This window comes from Protopterus annectens, chromosome 13.part0 (genome assembly GCF_019279795.1).
Source record: "Protopterus annectens isolate FY-2018-M chromosome 13.part0, PAN1.0, whole genome shotgun sequence".
NCBI lineage: Eukaryota > Metazoa > Chordata > Ceratodontiformes > Protopteridae > Protopterus > Protopterus annectens.
The window spans coordinates 216,530,656-216,552,970 of NC_056747.1; the positions used below are offsets into that span (position 1 = coordinate 216,530,656).

Genomic DNA, 22,315 nt, shown 5'->3' on the forward strand with positions numbered 1-22,315 from the left:
AGCAGGAGTGGAAGAAAGACGTTTGCTGTCAGAGGCCTTGGACCCCAGAGTCAGCTTAGCGGTACCGGCTCCAGAAGGAAGACAAACTGGAGGCCGAAGGCCTAAGGGATTCTGACTCAATCAAGGCCTGCGGTTGTACATCTGCAGACTGCAGGGACTGCAACAGCGTCTCACTGGCTCCCACCTGACTGACTACCAACTTAACCACATCCGAGGACTTCGTTTTCTGAGGCCTGTCACGGTCCTTGTCCTTGCACTTTTTTGGAATATCTGAAGCCTGAAGACCGGCGGACGCCATACCAACAAACTCAGAAATGCTTAGCCAAAATCTTAGCCTGATGGATAGTGCGTGGATTAAAGGAGGCACAAATATTACAATTGGGAATGTCATGATCAAGGCCTAAACAGATAATGCAATAGGAATGAAAATCTCTATGGGGAATCTGCTTTCCACAGGTAAGGCAATTATTAACTTTTTCTGACGTTCGTTAAGGCAAGAAAAGAGGATCCCTAACGAGGTACTTAGCTGTAGTAGACTTCAACTATTGTAGTCGGAAACCAACCAAGGTAATCTGCCGACCTGCACTCGTGCATGAAAAGCTTCTTCTTCGGGCTCCGCAGCAAGGAGGACTGAGGAAGTGACGGCTGCCTCCTTTTGTATCGGACGCCCTGATGTCCACTACAGCAGACAGCCGCCAACGTCATTCTTACTTACTTTTGGTATTTTGGCCGATCGAGGGCTACCGGGAGCCGGATAACCCATTAGTTAGTACTGCAACAGTGAAACACGAACATAAGAGAGTCTGTCTTTGTCTGCTACTGTTACCGTATTACTATGGTATCCATAACAATATTTGTCATCCCAAAATATAGTATAAATTTGAAAAATCTGCAGTGTATAAATCAAGGTTATCCTTTCTTTTCCATTTATACATTTGTTCCAGTCTCGGTCCTGCACTTTCAACTGTCTTGCTTAAGGTTGTTCTGCTGGGACTGGTTTTCCAAGTAGGCTGCTTTAATTCTAGTCTGTCGGTGATATCTCTAGTCTGCTGGGAGTGTACATTTAGTACATACTGATGACCAAGGAGATCTCTGTGCTGTAGCTCAAGTTTTTGAGGTAAAGCTGAGACTTCAGCTTTCATTAATTTCTGTTGTATTAACTATTTACATCCATCTTCACCTCATGCAGTAGATTCATTAAATACGGCAGCACAAATAGAACAGTTACAAGATGCACTATCATGTCTAATGAATCTACTGCATGTAAGGCTACACTCCAGTTATGTATCAATTTCCTCTTACAGACATCATTTTAAAAGCCTTTGTGTGTGTGTAACCAAACAGGAACAAAACAACGGCTCCAGTTAGTTTTATCTCCACACTTCCATATACAGAAAAAGAAAAGAATTTCATGCAATAGAAAAACAGCACTAACAAACAGCTTGACAGAGCAGCAGTGCTACATAATACTCTGCCTGGCCAACTGACCACATTGCTATTATAACTCATTTCCAATAGTTTCGCTGCCGTTTGGTATAAACATTTGTTTATGGAAAATACTACCAGGCCCATAGCTCATTAGTCAAATGTCTCAAACATGCACAGTCTTTGCATCACTCAGTTTACTTGCCAACACTTTCCTATAACAATTTCTTACAAGAGGCATACAGAAGTTTGTATTGAACTTTTTTCTAAAGACTGCTTTAGAAGTACTTGCATTTCTTATTATGTTTTTGTTTTCCTTGATTTTACATAGAGCATAATACAAGCTATTAACTACCTTTTCTCATACGCCTGAAACAGATGTACTTTAGAGCCCCTTACCGCACATCCATGATGCTGTTTCTTAAGCTGCTGCGATGGCTTTCCAAGTGAGAGACACTGAAAGCTGGGAGTCGTCTTATAGCAAAACGTTCATGTTCCCAGGCCAGTATATCCTCTGCTAAGTTGATCTTTTTGTGTACCATTGAAAATTTAACTTCTGGAAACTGTTTTGCAGTTACCTACAACATAAATCAGAATAAAAAGTACATAACATTTCAGAGCAGTCAACTCAACATAGCACTTACCAATATCCTAAATCAACTAAGCATAAAATACTCACTAGTGCAGCCAGAGGACTTCATGGTAGTCTCCAGTATTAAAAATACCAGTGCAATTCAATCAGTACAGGTGATGAATACTGCCACATGACAAATTAGCCAACTAGAAGGCTGCGTAAATGGCATTTTGAAAATAGATTTAAACACGAGGGCCAGAGGACAGTGGCCACTTGTCATTCTACTTCTCCAGAAAGAGGACTGTAAAATGAAACACAGAACCCCCAATTCATGTTGGAGCACATGAAAGAGAGAGACTGAGAGAAGGACAGATGTTACTGTTGCGCATCCATGCTTCCAAGAAAACGTTTCATACAGTACAGAAATCATTATAGAATAATAGAGGCAGTAAAGGTGTGGCACTTCCATTATCGTGGTATGCTGCCTACCCGGGATTTACTGAAGCTGCACTGCCAGTGCTCTGGGCAATGGTCACATAATTTAGTGCCTTTGGGTACTCCTAGGATGCACAGAGATTAAGTGTACCTAATAAATAAATATGGATGGAGTAACATAACCTAGTAAATGTAGCTCAATTACCAGCATCCCATACACCAAAACAATTAAAGACAATACAAAATTTGTAGCTCGCTATCAAAAAAATGGCAGAACAGTAACTGCGATTCCCACAGGGTGAGATTAGCTAAGAAAGAAAACTTTAGAACTCTGTCATCTCTCTCCATGTACCTTAATGTGAGGGACTGTAGCTCCTGCACCTGTTATTTGTACAAACTAACCGATAGAGACAAATGCAAGTTGGAGCAAGGGGAATACACTCAAGTATTTCGGTCTCAAATATATTATGTACAAATACACACAAACACAGTTAACCACATTGTTTTAAAGATCACAAATGCAGTCCCCTAGACTTTCAAGATACAGTCATATAAATGATTGTACAGTCAGATAATCCAGCAAATGTTGACCATTCCTAAACACCATAATTAGGTATACACTCCTACACAACCCTAGAAATGCATAGTACTCACTGGTAGTACACCACAGCAAATCTATAACCCATTTCTCATACACAACTGAAAAATTAGACAGCAGTGCTGCGCAACTCCAAAGTGCTTTCTAGAAATTCAGAATTTATGTTTTATTTAACTGAAACACATTACTGCATGCCTGATGTTGAAGGATCTCATTTTCAACGACTGCCCAGGCTAATGTGACCATCTCTCCAATTTTCTTAATCAACTGAGCATCTGGGAATTTTCATTATAATCCATTTGTTATATTAATTGATAAGTAAAACTAAACTCAGCTGTCATACTATTCCTCTCTAAAGAGATGTCCATAGTCAACACCCACCCTTGTCCTACCTACTCCACACTTGCTAAATTACAGACTTCTACAGTCTCAGACTTCAGGGCTACTTACTGACAAAGACAGGAAGACAACACAAGGAAAAACACCCATGAACAGTGGGAGAGTTTCCCAACACAAAAATAGCACAAAGTGGTCCAAAAGGTATACAAAGATCTCCAGCCTTTTCTGCAATGCCACAAATGCAGGTGTTCAATAGCATCAGGAGCAACAGAAGCATTCTGTTCCAAAACTAGAATTCTTCTATAGTCACTCCAAAACAAGGTGACCTGACCTCTCTCTCTGCTAGGGTAGAAGCAAACAAAGGAAGAGCTTTAAATCTACAATGTACTACTACTAAATGGAAGCATAACGGATCAGTGCAACAGCACATGGTCATCTCACTGGACTGCCACTAGGATCCCCCGAAAGGAAGTCTCTGCAAGGTGGTGCAGCCTGTTACCAGGACCTTAACAAGGAGACCCACATGGGGTTCCTCCTCTCCAGGGCTTTGGTCACAAACATTCAGAAATGGACTTATGTGAATAAGGAACTCCTAAAATAACTACTCTCCAAGGTGTGTGTGTGGGGGGATATGCACAACCACAAAAGTGGAGGGGAATACCATGAAGATTTATAGTAATAAAGAAGGCAAATTCCCCTACAAGCAGTGAAGAACTGGGCTCAAAAAGCCCTCAGATGACACATGCTTTGGACTGGAGGCAGCAACTGTGCAAGTATAAAAGGAAAATGTGGGCACTCCTACTCCAAAATATAGAGCAGCTCCACAGCTCAGAAGCTTTGGAAAGCAGGGCCTGCCCCAACAGTTAAGCTATGAACTGGCCAAGAATGCAGTAAGAAGGGGAAAGAAACTAAACCAGCAAAACATGGTATGACAAAGTGGTAGTAACTGGTGGTGAATCTAGACAGCAGTTCCCCCTCTTAAACATGACCCACAGAGAGGTCCGTCTGTGCAGAGGATGGGCTTGCAGATGTCACTCAACTTGTAGATCAGGGCAGCAGAAGGCAAAAGCAAAACACCCCTTTCACACAAGGAAAGGGGCCTGCATCATTAAACACAATCCGGAATTTTTTTTTTCAATGAAGTCATCAATGACCAAGACATTTTGGGGAGGTGCTGCAAGCTGCTTGCAGCACAGGTGAAATCACAGCAGCAGCAGGCATGGCTGAGACCATGGTTGTAGTGTTAATATTTTGGATATATGGTTGAAATAAGCTAGCAGGATGTTTATGAGGCCTTGGAAAGGATTTCATTAACAACTCAGTAAATGAAGGACTGATGCCGAGGAACAGAGGTAAATCAATTTTGGGGTGTTGCACATTGACCTGACCATGGGTGGGATGGAAAGAATAGTTTGATACACAGGTGCATTTTTTTCCAGGTACAGTATGTGTAAGATGTAAACTGTCAGTAAAAAAGGAGTTATGTTTTTACCATAACATTCCATTTGTGTCGTTGATCTTCTTTCATTCATGACTGATGTGTCTCTGTTCCGTCCTCGGAACAGACTCAGCCGATATAACAAGCTCGCGCCAGCCAAAAACTCTCGAGCTAAGTTTACCCATACTGACCCTTTCCTCATCTCCTCAGATCGAGTTGCCCATAAGGACAGAAAAGTATAGGTGTTGCCTGAGCAACTGCCCTATCAGATAACCAGGACCAAATCCGACCCTCCAGGTGTCTTTTGGAGATGGTAGGAGGGCGGGCTGTCATGAATGAATGAAGATCAACAACACAGATGGAACGTTATGGTTATGAACAGAACTTCTTTACTGATGTTGTTAATCTTCATTCAATCATGACTGATGGGACAGAGTCCCTAGCTACTTTATGTCCTGGGAGGCACTATGGAAGGATATTCCTGTGCACCATTGAAATAAAGGATGCTCTTCCCATGGAGACCACATCCAATTTGTAATAAATAATAAAGGTATGAGGGGTAGCCAAAGTAGCTGCTGCGCAAATGTCATCCACAGAAGCTCTAGAGTGAAAGGCCACTGAAGTGGACACTGAGCTGGTGGAGTGAGCCTTAACTTTAGCTGGTACAGTCATTTTGTTATGTTGATAAACAAAGATAATGCAATCAATCTCTCAACCATTTTGATAACGTGACTTTGGAAAGTGGTTTGCCTAGTCTTGGACTTGAAAAAGACAGAACAGTTGGCCCAATTTTCTGAATGATATAGTCCTGTCTAAATAAAAAAATGTAATTGTCTATGCACGTCTAGCAAGTGCAAACACTATTCCCCTTTGTTAGAAAAATTTGGAAAGAAAACTGGCAAATCAATGGACTGGTTAAGATTTAAATCTGAAGCAACTTCTGGTAGAAAGGAGGGGTTAGTCCGAAGTGATGCTCTCTCCTTGTGGAAAATGATGTATGGCCATTTTACACACAAAGCCTGTAACTCTGATATCCTCCTGGCTAATGTGATAGTTACCAGGAATAAGGTTTGCAAGATAATACCTTTATATCACTGGCGGCTGATGGCTCAAAGGGTTGACAAAATAAAGTTTGTAAGACTAGCATCAAATTCCAAGGTTCAATAGGATCCTTAAGAGGTGGTCTCAAATGCAGGACTCCCTTTAAGCACGTTTTGCAGAGACGGTGGGACATCAAGGATGAATCATGAAAGCCATTAAGAAAATTGGAGAGTGCTGCCAAATGGACTTTAGTAGAAGCTGAGGCTCCTGACGGGAGTATAGTTGACAAATATTCCAAGACCTTATGAATCGGGGCTGAGAAGAAATCTAGTCTTTGTTCCTCAGCTCAGATCATAAATCTGAGCCATTTATATGATAAAGTTTCCTGGGGGATGGCTTATGGGAAGCCAGAAGTATATTTTGCAATGGGAAACATAGATTACTCTGCCTGGCAATTACTGGAAGTGGAGAAACCAAGCAGTCAGCTTGAGACTCAGTAGGACAGGATGGACCAGCTCCTGTGGATGAGACAACAGTCCTGGGCTTGGATCCAGAGTCCACGGGCAATGAATTAGGTGAGGCCACAGAAACGGGAACCAGACTTGATGGGTCCAATAGGGTGCAATCAGGATATCTGCTTCTCATCCGTTGTGCTTTCTTTAAAAACTGTGGTATCAAGGGAAAGGCATAAAGTAGACCCGGGGGCCAATTGTGCATCACATCACATCACGGGGGGGGGGGTTAGGGCAAAGTACCTGCTGCATTTGTGGTTTAAGGGACAAAAAGATCGCAGCAAGGCTGGCCCCAGCGACAAAAACTTTCGGTCGCTATTACAGAATTGAGAGGCCACTCATGAGGCATATGGATGTTCCTGCTCAATTTGTCTGCACTTTGGAATTCCTGGGAATATCAGAAAGTGTTTGGAATGTATCGCCCATTGCCACACTCTCAGGGCTTCTCGACATAACGGGTAAGATCCGGTTCATCCTTGCTTGCTGATGTACCAGACCACTGACATGTCTGATTGGAAAGCAATTGTCCATGACAGAAGGGCAGATTGGAATGCTTGCAACACTAGAAGCACTGCCCACAGTTCTAGGACATTGAGATGCAAATTGGCCTCTAAGGGGGACCAAGTGCCTTGGACAGTTCTTGCCTGAAAATGCCCCATCCCATCAGGGAAGCATCCATGGTCACCATGGCTTTGGGTTGAGAGAATGAAAAAGGGCAACTCCATAACTCTTGTTCTGGCTTCATTCACCAATTCAGATCTTGTTTGCAATGGTTTGTTATTGAGATTTTTGAACCACATTTTCCCGCCTTTCTGATTCCTGATACAGGAATGTTGAGGAGCAGAAAAATGTACGTCAACAGCAGACAGGGTCTTTCCATCCTTCTCACACCTGGCTAAAGTGTATCTTTTGGGCCTAACAAGGAAGACTCATCAATGGGAGCAGTGACTAAGGAAGACTTTAAGGGGTCCGCAAAGTCGCACAAGCGCATCCAGGTGTGACATCTCATGACAATGCCTGTACCCGCTGCTCTGGCCGCCCCTTTGGTTGTATGGGCAATCAACTGCATGGACGAATTAGAAATAGATTTTAGGGTGGCAAGCTTTGTCATGCACCTCTCTAGACAGTGCTCCTGCTAAGGTTCCTGAAAGTTCCTAAATCAGGCCCCTTGAAGATAGGTAAAATGTGCCAAATAGTTCAATGACTGTATGGCGAAGGTCATTGAAGCGTAAACCCACTTCCCTAGTCTATCACTCAGGACTCCCTGTTTGGAGGTTGGACAGCTGGACTCTCTTCTGCGAGTTCTTTTCTTGTGGCTGCCACCACCACAGAATCTACTGCCAAGTCTCTGGACCAATGGGGCTGATTCTCTGGAGGGAAGAGAATTTTGTCCTGTCTCCAGGGAATTGGCTCAATGGTGTCAGGAGCCTTCCAGGTGCACTGCATGATGAGCTTGGCCAACATCCACAGGCGGGGTCACCCAGGAAGTAGAGGATCGAGCACGGAAAGCCTGCAAGAATACAGATTTCTCAGAGGAAGGGTTGATGGGCTATCAGTCACCCCTCTGTTTCAGAATCTCCAGCATGTCGCCAAAGGAAACATCCTTGGGGGGGGGGGCGACTGTGGAGACCCTTCCCCTCATCGTAATCCATCTTTGATAAGGTATTCCTCAAGGGAATCAATGTGCTTCCTCTTACATGCTCTTTTACTGGGTGGCTCTTCATGGGGAGCACATGAAGAGGACTCCGAAGAGTGGGTGCCCTGCAGTAAGGTGTCTTGCTGCTCCCGTGCCCGATGTCCTATTGTAGTGGGCTGTGTCAGCAATGTACAAGAGGACATGTATATATTAGAATCCAGTGCAGAAGGGGCCAACTGCATGCTTGCAAAAATAAGAGCCCTCTCCATAACCTGGAAGGTAGGCCCGCCCAAAGAGGGATGGGAGCCCAGAACTGAAACAGACAACCTCGGAAGCGGGGTCACACCCCACTCAATTAAATCCACCTCCAGGGATGGACCCATGAGAGGACTCTGAGCTGCCAAAACAACCGGAACCATAGACAATGATGTGGGAAAAAAAATGGCACCGAACTAGGGTTCACCGTGCCGACAGGACAGTCACAGTCTCGAGGGTGGACCGGCTCTGAATGAGCCATGATCCACAGGGTAGGCTCCTGAACAACAGTAAGATCTACCAGTAGAACTGAAGTAGCTGGCACCAGGATAGGCATCGATATCGAGGACAGCAAGGCCTGTGAGTAGGTTGAAGGAGAAACATATGTTGGAGTCTGTGGAGAAAACTTCTCGGCTCTGGGTGGGAGGGAGGTCCTGGATGGAGTTGGGATGCCTCTGTCAAACTAGGAGCTGATCCACAAGCCTCACTACATCAAGCTCCGAAAGGCTCCTGGTCAAACGTTTGGACATCCCTGAAGGGCCGGTCAAGAAAAGGACTACGCTGTTGTCCAACATAAGGGTCAATGGACAAGGAGTTTCATTTCCTGGCTCAAGTTTCACCTTTCAGTACAGAGGCTGAAAGACCTGAAAACAGTGATGGGAAGGGAGTGACCAACCAATTGAGTGGGAGAAACTATTTTTAGTTTCAAAAAGGTGTCCGGTACAGAGGAAGGGGTCAGTACCATGATAGTAGCAGTAGCTGTCAGTTCCGTAGTCAAAGATGTCATCGGCACAGAGGAGGGAATTTTAGGCTCCGGTGCCAAGATAGTCGGTGCTGACAGTTTGGGAAGTTTTGTCTTCAGTTCAGTATGAGTTTGGGTTTTTGAAAGCTTTGGTTCCTGTGAACTGGGAGACACTGGAACCAAGTGACTTCTCTTTTTTGTCTCTTTCTTAGGAGGTGCTGAAACCCCCGCCTCAGATAAGACCTCTGAGAAAGGAGCTTTTAGCAGGCCTTTTAAGATGAATTTATTTTTACGCTCTGCTAAAGTACAGGCACTGAAGCCCATACAGAGCTCACATGGAGACAAACTGGAAGAGGGCAACTCCCAGAGAGTAGACGCAGGAGAGATGCCCATCAGAATTAGGCATCTCCCTTCAACCTTTAATCACACTGTTTAAACTCAGTTGTACCTTCAGACATCTTGATCCGTTGTACCTTTAATCAGACATCTTGATCCAGATACAGAAGTCCACACAGCAAGAAGACCTGTCGAACATACAAGTGTAAGAAAAAGATTTAAGAGATAACAAGAAACCCACAGGGAAAAAGAAGGGAGAAAACATACCGACAATGGTATTAAGATTACCAACAGGTAAAGGGAGGGAGGGGCTTGTACCAGCAATGGTACGAAGAAATACCAAAAGGTAATTAAAGGAAAAAGCAATCGCAGAGAGAAAAGTATTTAACTGTGTTAACTACAAAGACTTTCTCATATTTAAAGAAGAAATAAGAAAAAAAAACTCAAAGTAGAATTGAAAAAATATAAGACTTAGCTTGAGAACAGGCCTGACGTGTCTTGATTCTCTACGTGGCAAACGAGATCTGAGGTGATGAGGAAAAGGGCACTATGGGTAAACTTGGCTTGAGTGTTTTTGGCTGGCTGAGATTGTTATATCGGCAGAGTTGGTTCTGAAGACGAACAAAGACCCATCAGTCATGACTGAATGAAGATTAACAATATCAGATTATGTTTTTTGTGGTAAGTTTAATAACGGACTCAACTGCTAATAGACTGGCTAAAGATGAAACTAAAGCAGGCTGGGACTCCATGGTGGTGGCCAGTAATGTTTGAGGTAAATTAATAAATTAGAACATATACAAATCAGTGCAAAAACCGTGATGGTTAAGTTCAAATACTGTTTAATTTCTGAGTGAGATTTTATCAGAAAAGTAATTGGCTACACCGGTCATTACCTGTGGGCAGTCAGTGTTCTTAGACCAGGGAACACAATAAGATAGCAAATTAATTTAATAACTTGAAGGAACGTGTGTGCACAAAATGATACTTTTACGTTTACTAATAATAGCCAATGAAAGAAGACTGGGAGACTTGTACGCAATTTTGGGGTCATTTTAACATAAGGGGTACAAAGTAAAGAACTATATAGATTAAGAGCACAAGAAAAGGGTTAGACAGTGGGAAAAGTCCATTCTACTGCAGAGGCTGTTCAAGTAAGCCATCTCAGGAAAACCTTGAAACATTTTCTTTTCCCCTAAATAAAAAATACTAGTCCTTCCAAGTCCATTGGTAATTAGCCTCTTCTAATCCCTATGACTCACTAAGATGCAAAGTTTTGGTTTCTCCCCTATCCAGAGCTCTTAATATGCAACAGATTTTTGAAACAGTACAGGATAATCAAAGAAAACAATATGAGGAATACAAACAAAAGTGTACCCTCCCATACAGCAGCCCATTCTACGGCAGACGTTAAGTAAGCTTTGTTAGGAAAGTCAAACAGTAACAGAGGGAGTCAAACCCAGGACTACAGGGTGAGGCCCATTAGAAGCATAGCCGTAATCCTCCATGCTACAATGCCAGACTGATGGGTTAGTTGGCAATACCCGAAAATTTGAAAAGGATACCCAAAAGCTAGAAGGCAAGAAACAAACCCAGGACTACAAGTGGCTCAAACAATAATATCCATCAGTGGTACCAACTATAACATTACTGAAAACTATTGTACACCATTTGTGTGTTATACAAATCACAACAATTTCCTGACTACACTCCAGGGTATCAAATGAGTACACAAACTTGTGGATTATTTTAACAACTTCACAAATCTCTGGGTAACACTACAATAACAAATAAATATTACCAATTATTAGATAACTTATGTTACTCAAAATATAGACCAGTACAAAATCCAAATCATGACAGCAGTATCTTGGATATCACATTGATAATCCTAGGAGGTTTTTGTTCCACACTGCTGGTCAAATCTTCTGCAATTAACAAAAACAGACTTCCATCCCCTAATTTAGGAATATCAAATTCAAACAAATTATCCTTCTTGAAATGTATCACTGAAAACTATAAAGTAATAAATTATATGCTTACAAAAACAGACTAGGGTACAGTCCTCAGTGACCTAAATATATTACTTAAGATGCTCTCAACAACTTCTACGAATATAACTACAGCAATCATGAACACAAACCAGTACAACAAATACACACGCACATTAAACAAAACATCTTTGGTGGAAACACTAAATGAAAAAGAAATACAGCAGAAAGTACAGGTGTGCAAGTATACTTTCCATAAACAGTAGATGTTCTAATAGATCACTGTTGCAGTATTCTAAACCATTCGGGTCTTACACCTTATCAGAGCTTTGGGCACCACTCAGTATTAATCTGCCCAAACAACAGAGACCTCCAAAGCAGAAATGCAAGCAACCTCTACCCCCCAACACAACTCAAATGACACATAGCCCACATACTCAGTGTGCCACTCAACTACAGCCCATAAGGCATAACGTACCCAACACTCTAGTTATAGATGACTCTATAGTCAGGCACACTGATGTTCCACTCACCAGGCCAAACAAGGAAACAGTTACTGTCAGTTGCTGGTCAGGTGCCACGATCCGCCACATAACGCACGCACTCAGGTCACTCCACAACAAGTACAAATATGACGGTCATTGTCCATGTTGGTGTGAATGACCTGAGATGTACCTCCCTGGACTACATGAAGAGAGACATGGAGGAGCTCTCTGCTCTTGTAGCCGAGGCCGGTATGACCCTAGCCCTGAGTAGCATACTGCCATCACCCAGAATGACATCACAGTACAAGGACAAAATGATTGACTAACAACTGGCTAAGCTTCTGGTGTCATTCTAAGGGAATCCAGTATCTGTCTGCCTGGGATGACATGATCGACGGACAACGCTGCTTTGCCAGAGATGGCCTGCACCTGTCGCCCTTTGGATTCCGGATACTGGCAAAGGCTCTTGCCACCCCTATAGTGCTTTTTTTAGGCAAGGTTCAAATGACAAATTCACTATCGTAACAGGTACAAGCAAGCAAAATCTGAGGGTAATGCTAGAAGTCTAAACCTCAAAATGCACTCACTCGAGGCCCTCCTTAAAATGGAGAACATTGTCAGTGACAGAGACCTAGTTCAAAGCTCCAGAGAGCACCCCTGCATTACCAGGCTATAATTCATACCACACCTTTCGGCCACCAAACCTGGACCAAAACACTAAAGGTGGAGGGTGTCCATATTCATTAAGGATATAAGCTAGTTGCTCAGCATAATGCATCCGAGATTATCCAAGTTCAACTAACTCTGGACAAAACCACAATCCAGACTGTAGCTTGCTACAGACCCCCCACCATGCCCCAGGATTCCCACTCCTCTTTTCTTGATACACTGGAAAATATTAAGGTACAACCCAACACTCTAATAATTTCAACTACCCTACCATTAACTGGGAAAACTACTCATGTACCAACTCTTTTGCTCAACGTTTTCTGGAAATCATCAGTTTCAACGCTTTGGATCAACTTATCCGCACCCTCACCAGAGGCAGCAATATCCTAGACCTGGTCATCACCAACATGGGTAACTAGTGTTCCACATCAGAGGTCAGCTCCTCGTTGGTCAGATCCGACCACAAGCTAATCACCCTAGACATCCACATCCCGCTCCCACCCATTAGGAAAACAAACGTAAAACATTTCTCCAAAGCCAACTTCACGCTTCTTGAGAGAAGTGGCAAACTTCATGACACCCATGCAGATGGACAATAGAGGTACGACTGCTGAATCCTACACAAATTCACTTTATAAGCACTTACACGAGTGCATTGATCGTGCTATCCCTAACAGAACCAACATGCTATCCTCCAAAAAAAGGAAGTCAATCTGGTGGTCTTCTACCATAAACAAACTCTACAACACAAGAAACTGTTGCAAAAAAGAGTAAAATCCCATGATTGGAGGAACTCCCTGGTCAGCCTCAGTAAGAAGCTGAGATCCCTCATAAAATCCTCCAAAGCTAGTTACAAAAACAAAATTGCCACTGATTCTAGAGACAACCACAAAGCATTCTATAGCTATGTCAAAAATCTCAATGGCAACACTCAGATCTGCTCTGAGTTACAGCACAATAACACTAAATATACAGAACCAACTGATATTGCCAACATCCTGGCAGATAGGTTCAGTACTAACTTTACCCCCCCCCCCCGCCCACCCTCTAAAGGGTCCATCTTTATACCGGAAGAATGCAAAGTTCCTGTAATCATGGCGGCACAGGTAAAAACTTCACTATCCAAAGCCAAGAACACAGCATCCATGGGACCTGACAACATCCCAGGCTGCCTTCTACATGAACTACAGAATGAACTGGCACCCCACCTAAGTACCATGTTCAATCATAGCCTCACCTCAGGCTTTGTGCCCATTGAATGACGCACCGCAACAGTTATCCCACTCCACAAAGGGGGGGGGGGCACAACAGACCCCGGGAACTACCGCCCCATTAGCCTGATGAGCCTCGTCTGCAAGGCCATGGAACGTATCATCATGGAACTCATAAACAAAGACATTAGAGATCTCCAAACCCTGGACCCCAAAAGGCAGATCATGTCTCCTAAACCCGATAGACTTCTTTGAAGTAGTCACCAAAGCCATAGATGAGGGTAAGGTGGTTCACACAGCCTATCTAGATCTTGCCAAGGCATTCAACACCATCCCCCACTCTGGAATTATAGATAAACTCACTAAACTAGGTATAAATCCCTATGTCACAAAGATGGGTTGCCAACTGGCTTACTGAAAGAACCCAAACTGTGACAGTAGCAGACTCCAAATCAGACTTCAGACCAGTGACAAGTGGAATATCACAGGGTTCAATCCTGGGTCCTCTCCTGTTTGGTATCTACTTCTCTGAAGTACAGGCTAAAACAGAAGGTCTTTGGCTAACTAAATTTGCAGATGACTGCAAACTAGGAGCCATAATTGAAACTCCTAATGATGTGGACATCCTACAAAAGGGCCTCACTGAGACAGATGCCTGGTGTCAAAGACATGGTCTCAAGCTCAATGCCAAAAAGTGCATCGTCATCCCCTTTGGTAAAAATTCTGTACCCATGAACTATCACATAGGCGGTAGTCTACTTAACACCAAAAGTGTGATAAGAGACCTTGGGACACAGGTGGACAGCAGTCTCTCCTTTAATAATCACATCGCCAAAGTGGTCAGGAAATCCTTCTACATGGCACACCTCATCACAAAAGGTTTCTCATCCAGAAAAAAAGAGGTCATTGTTCCCCTCTACTCATCACTCATTAGACCCATTATAGGAGTACAATGCCCCTTTTGGTATGTACCTCACAAGACATCTACAACTGGAAAGGTCGCAAAAATACCTCACAGAGGATTACTGGCCTCAAACAGATGCCTTATGTAGACAGTCTCAAAAAACTCCAGCTTTACTCTGTCACATATCGCCTAGAGGCGATCACTGCCCAACATACAAAGCTATGTCAAACCCAGAGCTGTTGGACATGCTCCTCTTAAAGAAATCCCAATCCCTCCGAGCTACATGCTCTAAGGACCTAAACCTTGTCACCACAATAAACAAAACATGCTGGAGGGATAGATTCCTGTCCCAGAGACTTCCCATACTCTGGAACAGACTACCTATCTATGTCAAACAGAGCTCCTCATTAGCACTCAAGAAAAATCTTGATGAGTGAATGGGTAATAGGAAATTCACCCCGGGGATCACTTCTCTGGTTCTGCTTGACAGGGGCACAGGAAAATAATTTTCTTGGGTGGTAAAAGCCAGGGTACATTTTTGGCTAGGCTTGTATAGGCCCATTAGCCTAGTACCTACCTATGAACCGAGCCAAGCTTCTAATACTGCCATGCACTTGGTAAACACCCAGAAGGTGGTGGCAAGACCACAGCACTCTGAATAGGTAATGACTGGCTCCTAGCTGGAAATGCAGATATCTCCTGGACTGCCTTACAATCTTTATATGATGGTAGGTGTCCTTCAGATTGCTAGAGCAAATCCAGTCTTCCATCCTCAATAGATGCAGAATGGACTGCACTGTGACCATCCAGACTTTGTCTGCTTCACATTCCTGGTCACTTTGCTTATATCCAAAATGGGTCTGAGGTCCTAGTTTTGTTTTGGCATCAAAAAGAACCTGAAACTGACCAAGATCTTCGTTGGTTTGGTGGGTCCTCTTGAATTACCAGATTTAAAAGCATCTTCAGAATCTGGACAGCTGTGCTTCACCTCTTCTGACAGGGTGGAAGGGGGTTTGGTATTTTTTCTCATCAGAAATAAAACTGGAATTGTATAGCCTCTTGATATGATAACACCCATGTATCAGATGTGATGGCTTCCCCAAGCTTTTGGGTGGAAAGTTAAGTGACCACCAAACTGCCTCCAGAGCAGGGCAGCTGGGTATCCCTTCAGGTAAACTGAAGGGCCTGAAGGAAAATGTTCCATGGAAGCTCAGACTCCGCAAACCATCTCTGCTGCATGGGCAGCATGCATTCTGGCTGCACAGCTACTATGAGACACCCTCATCAAGAACATCCTGAAACAACTGCTGCACTTTCCAAAGATAGGCATTTGCCCCTCCCCTTCTGGTTCCTAGAAAATGTCCGTTGAGGGGTGGCAAAGAACATTTCCACTGCAGACATCATTACCCATCCTGATCATTCACGGTTAATTCTTCCTCGACCTCTGGGCCAAAAATAGAGGAGCCATCAAAATGTTGACCAAGGATGCTTTACAGCACTCTGCAAAATTACAAAATCTCATCCAAGCAAGTCAGAGCAGGGCAATGGCAGCACCTAGAGATGTGCCATCAACCACAGCGCAAACAGGCCCACAGACCCATTAGAAATATATAGCAAAGTTGACAACTGCACCTCCAGGGTCTTTGAGTCTCCAGATCCTGTTGTGTCTTCACTACCTTTACATGCAATATGCTCGCTAAAGTTGTTTTAAATCTTTTGAAATGAATCAAATAATTTAAACCCTCTCAGCACAAAAGTTGCTGATACATACATTTGCTTCCACAGTGGTCCTACATGTTGTTCTTTTTGGAGGAGGGACCCAAGAGCTTTCCTTCAAAAATGTCCTTTTTGGTGGCTGCCACAACAATGGCACCAACAGCAGGACCCTTACTTCAATGTTGTTAATCCTTAGGTAGTAGGTTTCACTGCATCTCCGGGACACCAGGTTAATAAAGGCATTCGGGGGGGGGGGGGGGGGGGCACTCAGGACATGGATTGACTCGCAACAAAAGCCTCCAAAAATACTGTCTCTTCTGGAAAGGGGGTCATCAGCAGTCCAAACCCCCCACATTGATGAATGACAAAGGTGGTACTCTCATGGGGGGGAACTTAGGGTAACACTCTTCTTCCTCTAGGTCCGTATCCTCAGAGATTCCTCCACGGAATCCAGATGCTTCTTCTTGCACAGTCTCTTACCATGACTCTTCTGAACCGCAGAATCCAGGGAGCAGTGGAAGAAGCAGGGGAGTGGTCTGAAGACCTGGAGGTGTGGGCTGCCCAAAGCTTCCCAATGCGTGTCCACAGCTCCAGATGATGACAGAGGAGAATTACTGGTTGTAACATACCACTGCTTTTCCTGAGTCTTTGAGTGTCTGAAGCCTGCTGCTGCATCATTACCTTTGACAATATCACGCTGAAGTCGAAGGAAGAGACTTAAGCTGGCTGCCTGGAGCATACAACCGTGGAATCCAAAGAACCCAAAGAGCCGCCAAACTCAAGAATCAACCCAACCTGCCCTGACACAAAAGACTGGAGCTAAACTGTGAAGTGCTGAGGCTCTGCAAGGGAGGAAAGACTCCAAAATTCTAAGAGATAATCCTAACCTCAAAACCAAAGCCAAGAAGTCTCTGCTCCAAGGCACACACTGTTCTCACAATGGAATCGAGAAGGCCAGGATACAGATCAGACCCTGAAGTGGCCAAGCAATCAAACCCAACTCAGGTGGAGGCAAGACAACTGGTTCCGCAAGCCCCTGAGTTAAAGGGCCAGAGGGAGGAAAAACACCTCATGCAGGAGCTGACCCCTTATGCTTACAGCAACGAAGGTGGTGGAGATGAGAGGGGTGAATCTGGACCTGCAAGAAAGACATCAGTTCCAAACATGTAGGGCTAAAACTCTCCCAAGCAGGCAGAACAAGCTGATGGGACTACTGACAAGGGCTAGGAAGCCTGCCTGCCAGCAGTTAGATCTGAATCATACAGGAGCATCTCAGATCAAAGGTGAAGAGGGAGAAGGAGAGGATTCTAGTGAAAACTTCACAGGAGTAATGGGAAAAAAAGGCCAATGGGCCCTGCCTAAGACAGCTCCCTTAACAGAGAAAGGACAAGGCACACTTTCAGCTGGGGACATGGACACCCCCAATGCCAGCATCATGGGAGAAAGGCTCCGAGAAGGAACAGACTTTGGTGCAGACACAAGGTGAACTGCTTGTTTACTGTCACACCCATCCTTATTTTGCCCTTTGGGGTCCTTGGAGCACTCTCTACCTAGACCCCACTCACCCTTGCCACCTTTCTTCAGTGTGGAAGAGGAAGAAGCAGAATCCCCAGAGGTCAATAAGCCCTTCAACACCAACTTATCCCAGCACTCTTTCAAAGCCCGGGTACCAAAGCCTGCAAAAACAGAGCACTTGGCCACAAAGTGTGAGGTGCCAATGCAATATATACACCCATCGTGTGCATCTTATAAAGGCAACTTGTGGCCACATGCCACACGTCACAAAACAATTCTCCCAGTCCATGTTGGAAGAGAACCACCACCTGAAAGATCAACAATGATAAAATGCAGTAGAATCTACACACCTAACCTGCACACACAAACACCAGATTTAAAAAAAAAAAAAAAAGTTGCCATGTTTTTATAAACCTAGAACAATACTACCACACAGCTACATAACCAAAGGGTGAGAAACTACAAACCCAGAAACAACTACCACACAGATCAAGAACCTACAAGCTGATCTTAACCCTAACCTAACCTGTCTCAAAGAAAAAGGGAAAAATATATATAACAAAAGGGTAAAGGAAAAGTTACCAGACAAAAAAACAAAAATTACATTGACTATTTATGAAAGATGCACATACCCCTGATGGGGCTCACAACTGCACTGCAGTCCCTGGAGGCGGCAAACGAGATCAGAGGTAGACTGAACAGAGCAGGATATTATGGGTATAGTAGACAGAGCTCTAAGGCTGAAGTGTTTTGGAATGTATGGTCTTGGATCTGAAAACCCACAGGTTGAAACCAGACTGAATAGGCAACATCGGATCCAGTTTTTTACCCCAGTTATTACATTTAAATAAATAAACAAACAAATAAATAAATGATTTCTTATTAGAACCAAACTTTTCAGACCATCTGCTCACACAATGGAATCGAGAAGGCCAGGATACAGATCAGACCCTGAAGTGGCCAACCCAGACAAAAAAGCTTAGCTACTCAGAAAGGCTTCAAGAATTCTCATTATATTTTGTACAGGTTATATAAAGGTGATCTATGCCAACCTTAGGAGGCACTGTTTAATCTCATGCTACTTTAAAGCAAATGCTTTGAATGCTTCATTTACGAGATCATGGAACAATTATTACAACAGAAAAAATTGAGATACACACGTTTGCACTCTCTTATAAGATTATGGTATAAGTTTTTCCTTACAACTGGAATAAGACATGCATTAATGCTATTCAGAAATCATCTGGATACACAACATTAGCACGGATTACATCAGTAAAGCTTCAAGAAGGCTAGTACATTCTAAGCTTATGGGCCTAAGGTCTGCTTATGACTCAGTTTCATTAAAATAGGCTCACATAAAGGTAAACCTACTTTCAGTCAGTGATTTTAACTAAAAATGTGATAAAAAAAAAAAATCACCGAATGGTGCAAACTTGAAGTGAGAACCAGTAATAGTTTCTGAAACAGTAATAAAAAACTGTTCAGAAATGCGGTCTAATAAGCAACAACTGATTGTCTCAAAGATTAACTATTACACTAAAGGTATGCAGTAAATAGCATGCAAGAAGTAATTTGTTTTGTGAACCTTCATCCAGTACTGTGCACAATAAGAACTGGATCTACTGCCCAATTCTTAATGCCCTTGTTTCTCTCCATATCCCTGCATGTGCATTATGAAGTCACTTTTAAGCTCCCTGCTGTCCCTCTAGTTCTGTTTGCTACAGTAGTTCAAACCAGTTAAGAAAATGCTTCCCTCACCTAACATAAGGTTTTAAAACCATTCAAGAAGAGCAGTCAGTCCCAAATATTTGTTTCTACTTCCCACTCCCAAAAACAAAAAAAAAATGCTTCCCTCACCTAACAATGTTTCAAAAGCATTCTAGTACAGCTGTCACTCCCAAATATTTGTTTCTGCTTCCCACTACCAAATAAAACAAAAGAAAGTACAGTTGTACAGATTACTGTAATTGTAGATTTTGAAGTGTGAGCAATGTTACACAGTCATTACACCAGGGAACTATTCCACAGGCTGCATTCTATGTCCTGCCAGACTTTCAGACGTATTCATTTTTCCTGCTATGCTGGCCGATGTCAGCTTTACCACAGAGTCGCCACACATCCAGTACAAAGGTTGACAAATGGTTGGCCATCTGTGGTTCTCGCTCACTCTCCAACTATACAAGTTGGAAATGCACAACCAGAGAAACTTGTACTCCCAAGAAGGTCTAGTCTACCATGAATGCCCAGGATAAACCCTGCCCTCGTCTAGTACTTAATGAGGGACATAATGAGAAAGCCTAACTATAGGGAGATAGAAAGGTTATTACCAATTCCGGGCTCCCAATTTCACAGGAGGAGACTGGGTGGAAACCAGAGAGCAGTAGTGTACTATGTTCAACATGTGGATCACGGCTGCAGGGTTGGGGTTGAAGTTGAAGTAGTAACGGAGGAGGGCAGCATACTCTTCAGAATGGCAAAAGTCTAATCTGTAATACTTGGAAAAAGTGTGGGCAGAGGACCAAGTAGCTGCTACCAGGACACCATGTGCATCAATTCATTTTAGGAATATCGTGGTGGTAGATATGACCTTCACAGGTTAAGACTCAACTTTGTCCTGTAGGCTTTTTCCTTAGAGTTTTCAGCAAAAACAGTGCATTAACACATGTAAATATCCATTTGGATGAAGGAAACCTTTTTCTTTTCAGTAAGGGGCACAACATTTGCTCAGGTTTTCTAAAGTGTTTTACTAAATCCAAATAGACTGTAAACTGCCCATAAACATCCAAGGAACACAATACTACTTTCCCCTTATTCAATGAAGAAAGAAAAGACACTGGTAATTGAATAGCTTTACCTCAGCAATTACTTTTGGCATAAAGGCAGGATTGCTATAGATGGTGACCGTGTCTTTGTGGAAAATAAGCATCAGAATCTTCATAGGTAGACAAGGGTAAATCCTGGTTGTCAGAGGAAACAGAAAATAAAGGGTAAATCCTGGTTGTCAGAGGAAACAGAAAATACAGAATATCCTGGTCAGAAGTATCATAAGCAAACTCAGTCCTAGGTCTCAGAGGGGGAAGGTTGGCTTCTCCTGATTAAAGTAATAAGGTCTTCAGCCATTCTTATTTGATTTTTAGGAATAGGGCCCTGACCATGTGGTCTGGATATCAGTTTTCTATACATGGTTTGAGATTTAGGCCTTGAAGAAGAAGATGGTGTCGGTTTAATATGCAAGTCAGTAGGCCTGAATACACCCTCTGTAGCCAGTGCCTGCACAGCGGCTCCGGACCCATCCAAGGTAGAGACATACGCAGGTTCTACAGTTGAAGCATCTCGCGCCATACCAGACTCTGAATGGGTCTCAGTAGAGGCCTGTGAATCTGAAGTAGCAGGTATCATGGGCTGTGAAAGCACCTCACCGAGTACTGGCGAACTGGTGACTGGCTTAGGAGAAGCGTCATCGGCAGCTTTGTTCCTAGGCGGCCTGTCTCTGTCTTTATCTTTGCGTTTTTGCGGAATGTCGGTAGTCAGATGGCTTACCAAAGACATATCAGGATAATTGAACTGAGCACCAAAATATTCAGAAGCGAAAATATACCGATGATGGATAGTTTGTGGTTTAAATAAGGCACAAAACCAACAACGGGGTACGTCGTGGTCATAGCCTAGGCAAGGAATACAGTACGAATGAAAATCTTTATGAGGTATTTGCTTTCCACAAGTAATGCAATTATTTACTTTTACTGACATTGGTTAAGAGCAAGAAAAAGGTTTCCCCAATGAGGTACTTAGCTTTTAGTTGAAGACTTAGGTTCTGAAACTCGAAAATGAAAATTTCAGGAGTTGGCCGACTGGCACTTGCGAACTGCTTCTGCTTCAGGTACTGCACGGCAAGAAAGACTGATGTAATGGCATCTGCTGCATGCTTTATACCCCTGATGACCTGACGTCACGGAAGAAGAGACAGCAACTGATGCAGGACCCAAGACATTGTTAATCAGGCCGACTGAGGGCTACTGCAAGCAGATAACCCAAATGTGATGACTGCAACAGTGAAATGTGAAGAACATAAGGGCTTTTCTTCCATGCTAAGGGTATACTAGATAGGGTTTTGTCTCACTTGCAATATTTTGGGCCTACAATCCTGGCAAATATCACAAGCACTTACGTCATGCTCCTAAGCCTAGGAAGTACACTTTGCTAAGTGTGTTCTTAAATGAAACTTGACTTCTGTAGACACACTTGCCCTTCTTGGGCAGTACATACAAAACTTTCATAGCAGGGAAGGACACTCAAGAGATGGTTGCATCCAAAGTACAGAAAACAAATTACCAACATCAGATACCGAAAAGGACGATAGCTCTACTAATCTCAAAAACTATACAGAAAGACTTCCTCAATGGGGGTTTACTTCACCTGACTGTTTGACTACTAGTCACAGCAAAGGATCACAGGAGGTTACTAAGCTAACAGCCCTATTGCCTTTTTAA

The 22,315-nt window shown here is 43.3% G+C and overlaps 1 protein-coding gene across 1 annotated transcript in view; it reads right to left on the reverse strand.

Moving 5' to 3' along the window:
- The window catches only part of NCLN (nicalin), a 336,835-nt gene that overhangs the window by 168,269 nt on the left and 146,251 nt on the right, over positions 1-22,315 (reverse strand). Inside the window, exon 11 of the mRNA XM_044053743.1 lies at positions 1,825-2,003. Within this exon, the coding sequence (XP_043909678.1) occupies positions 1,825-2,003 (179 nt within the window). The remainder of the gene's footprint in view (positions 1-1,824; positions 2,004-22,315) is intronic.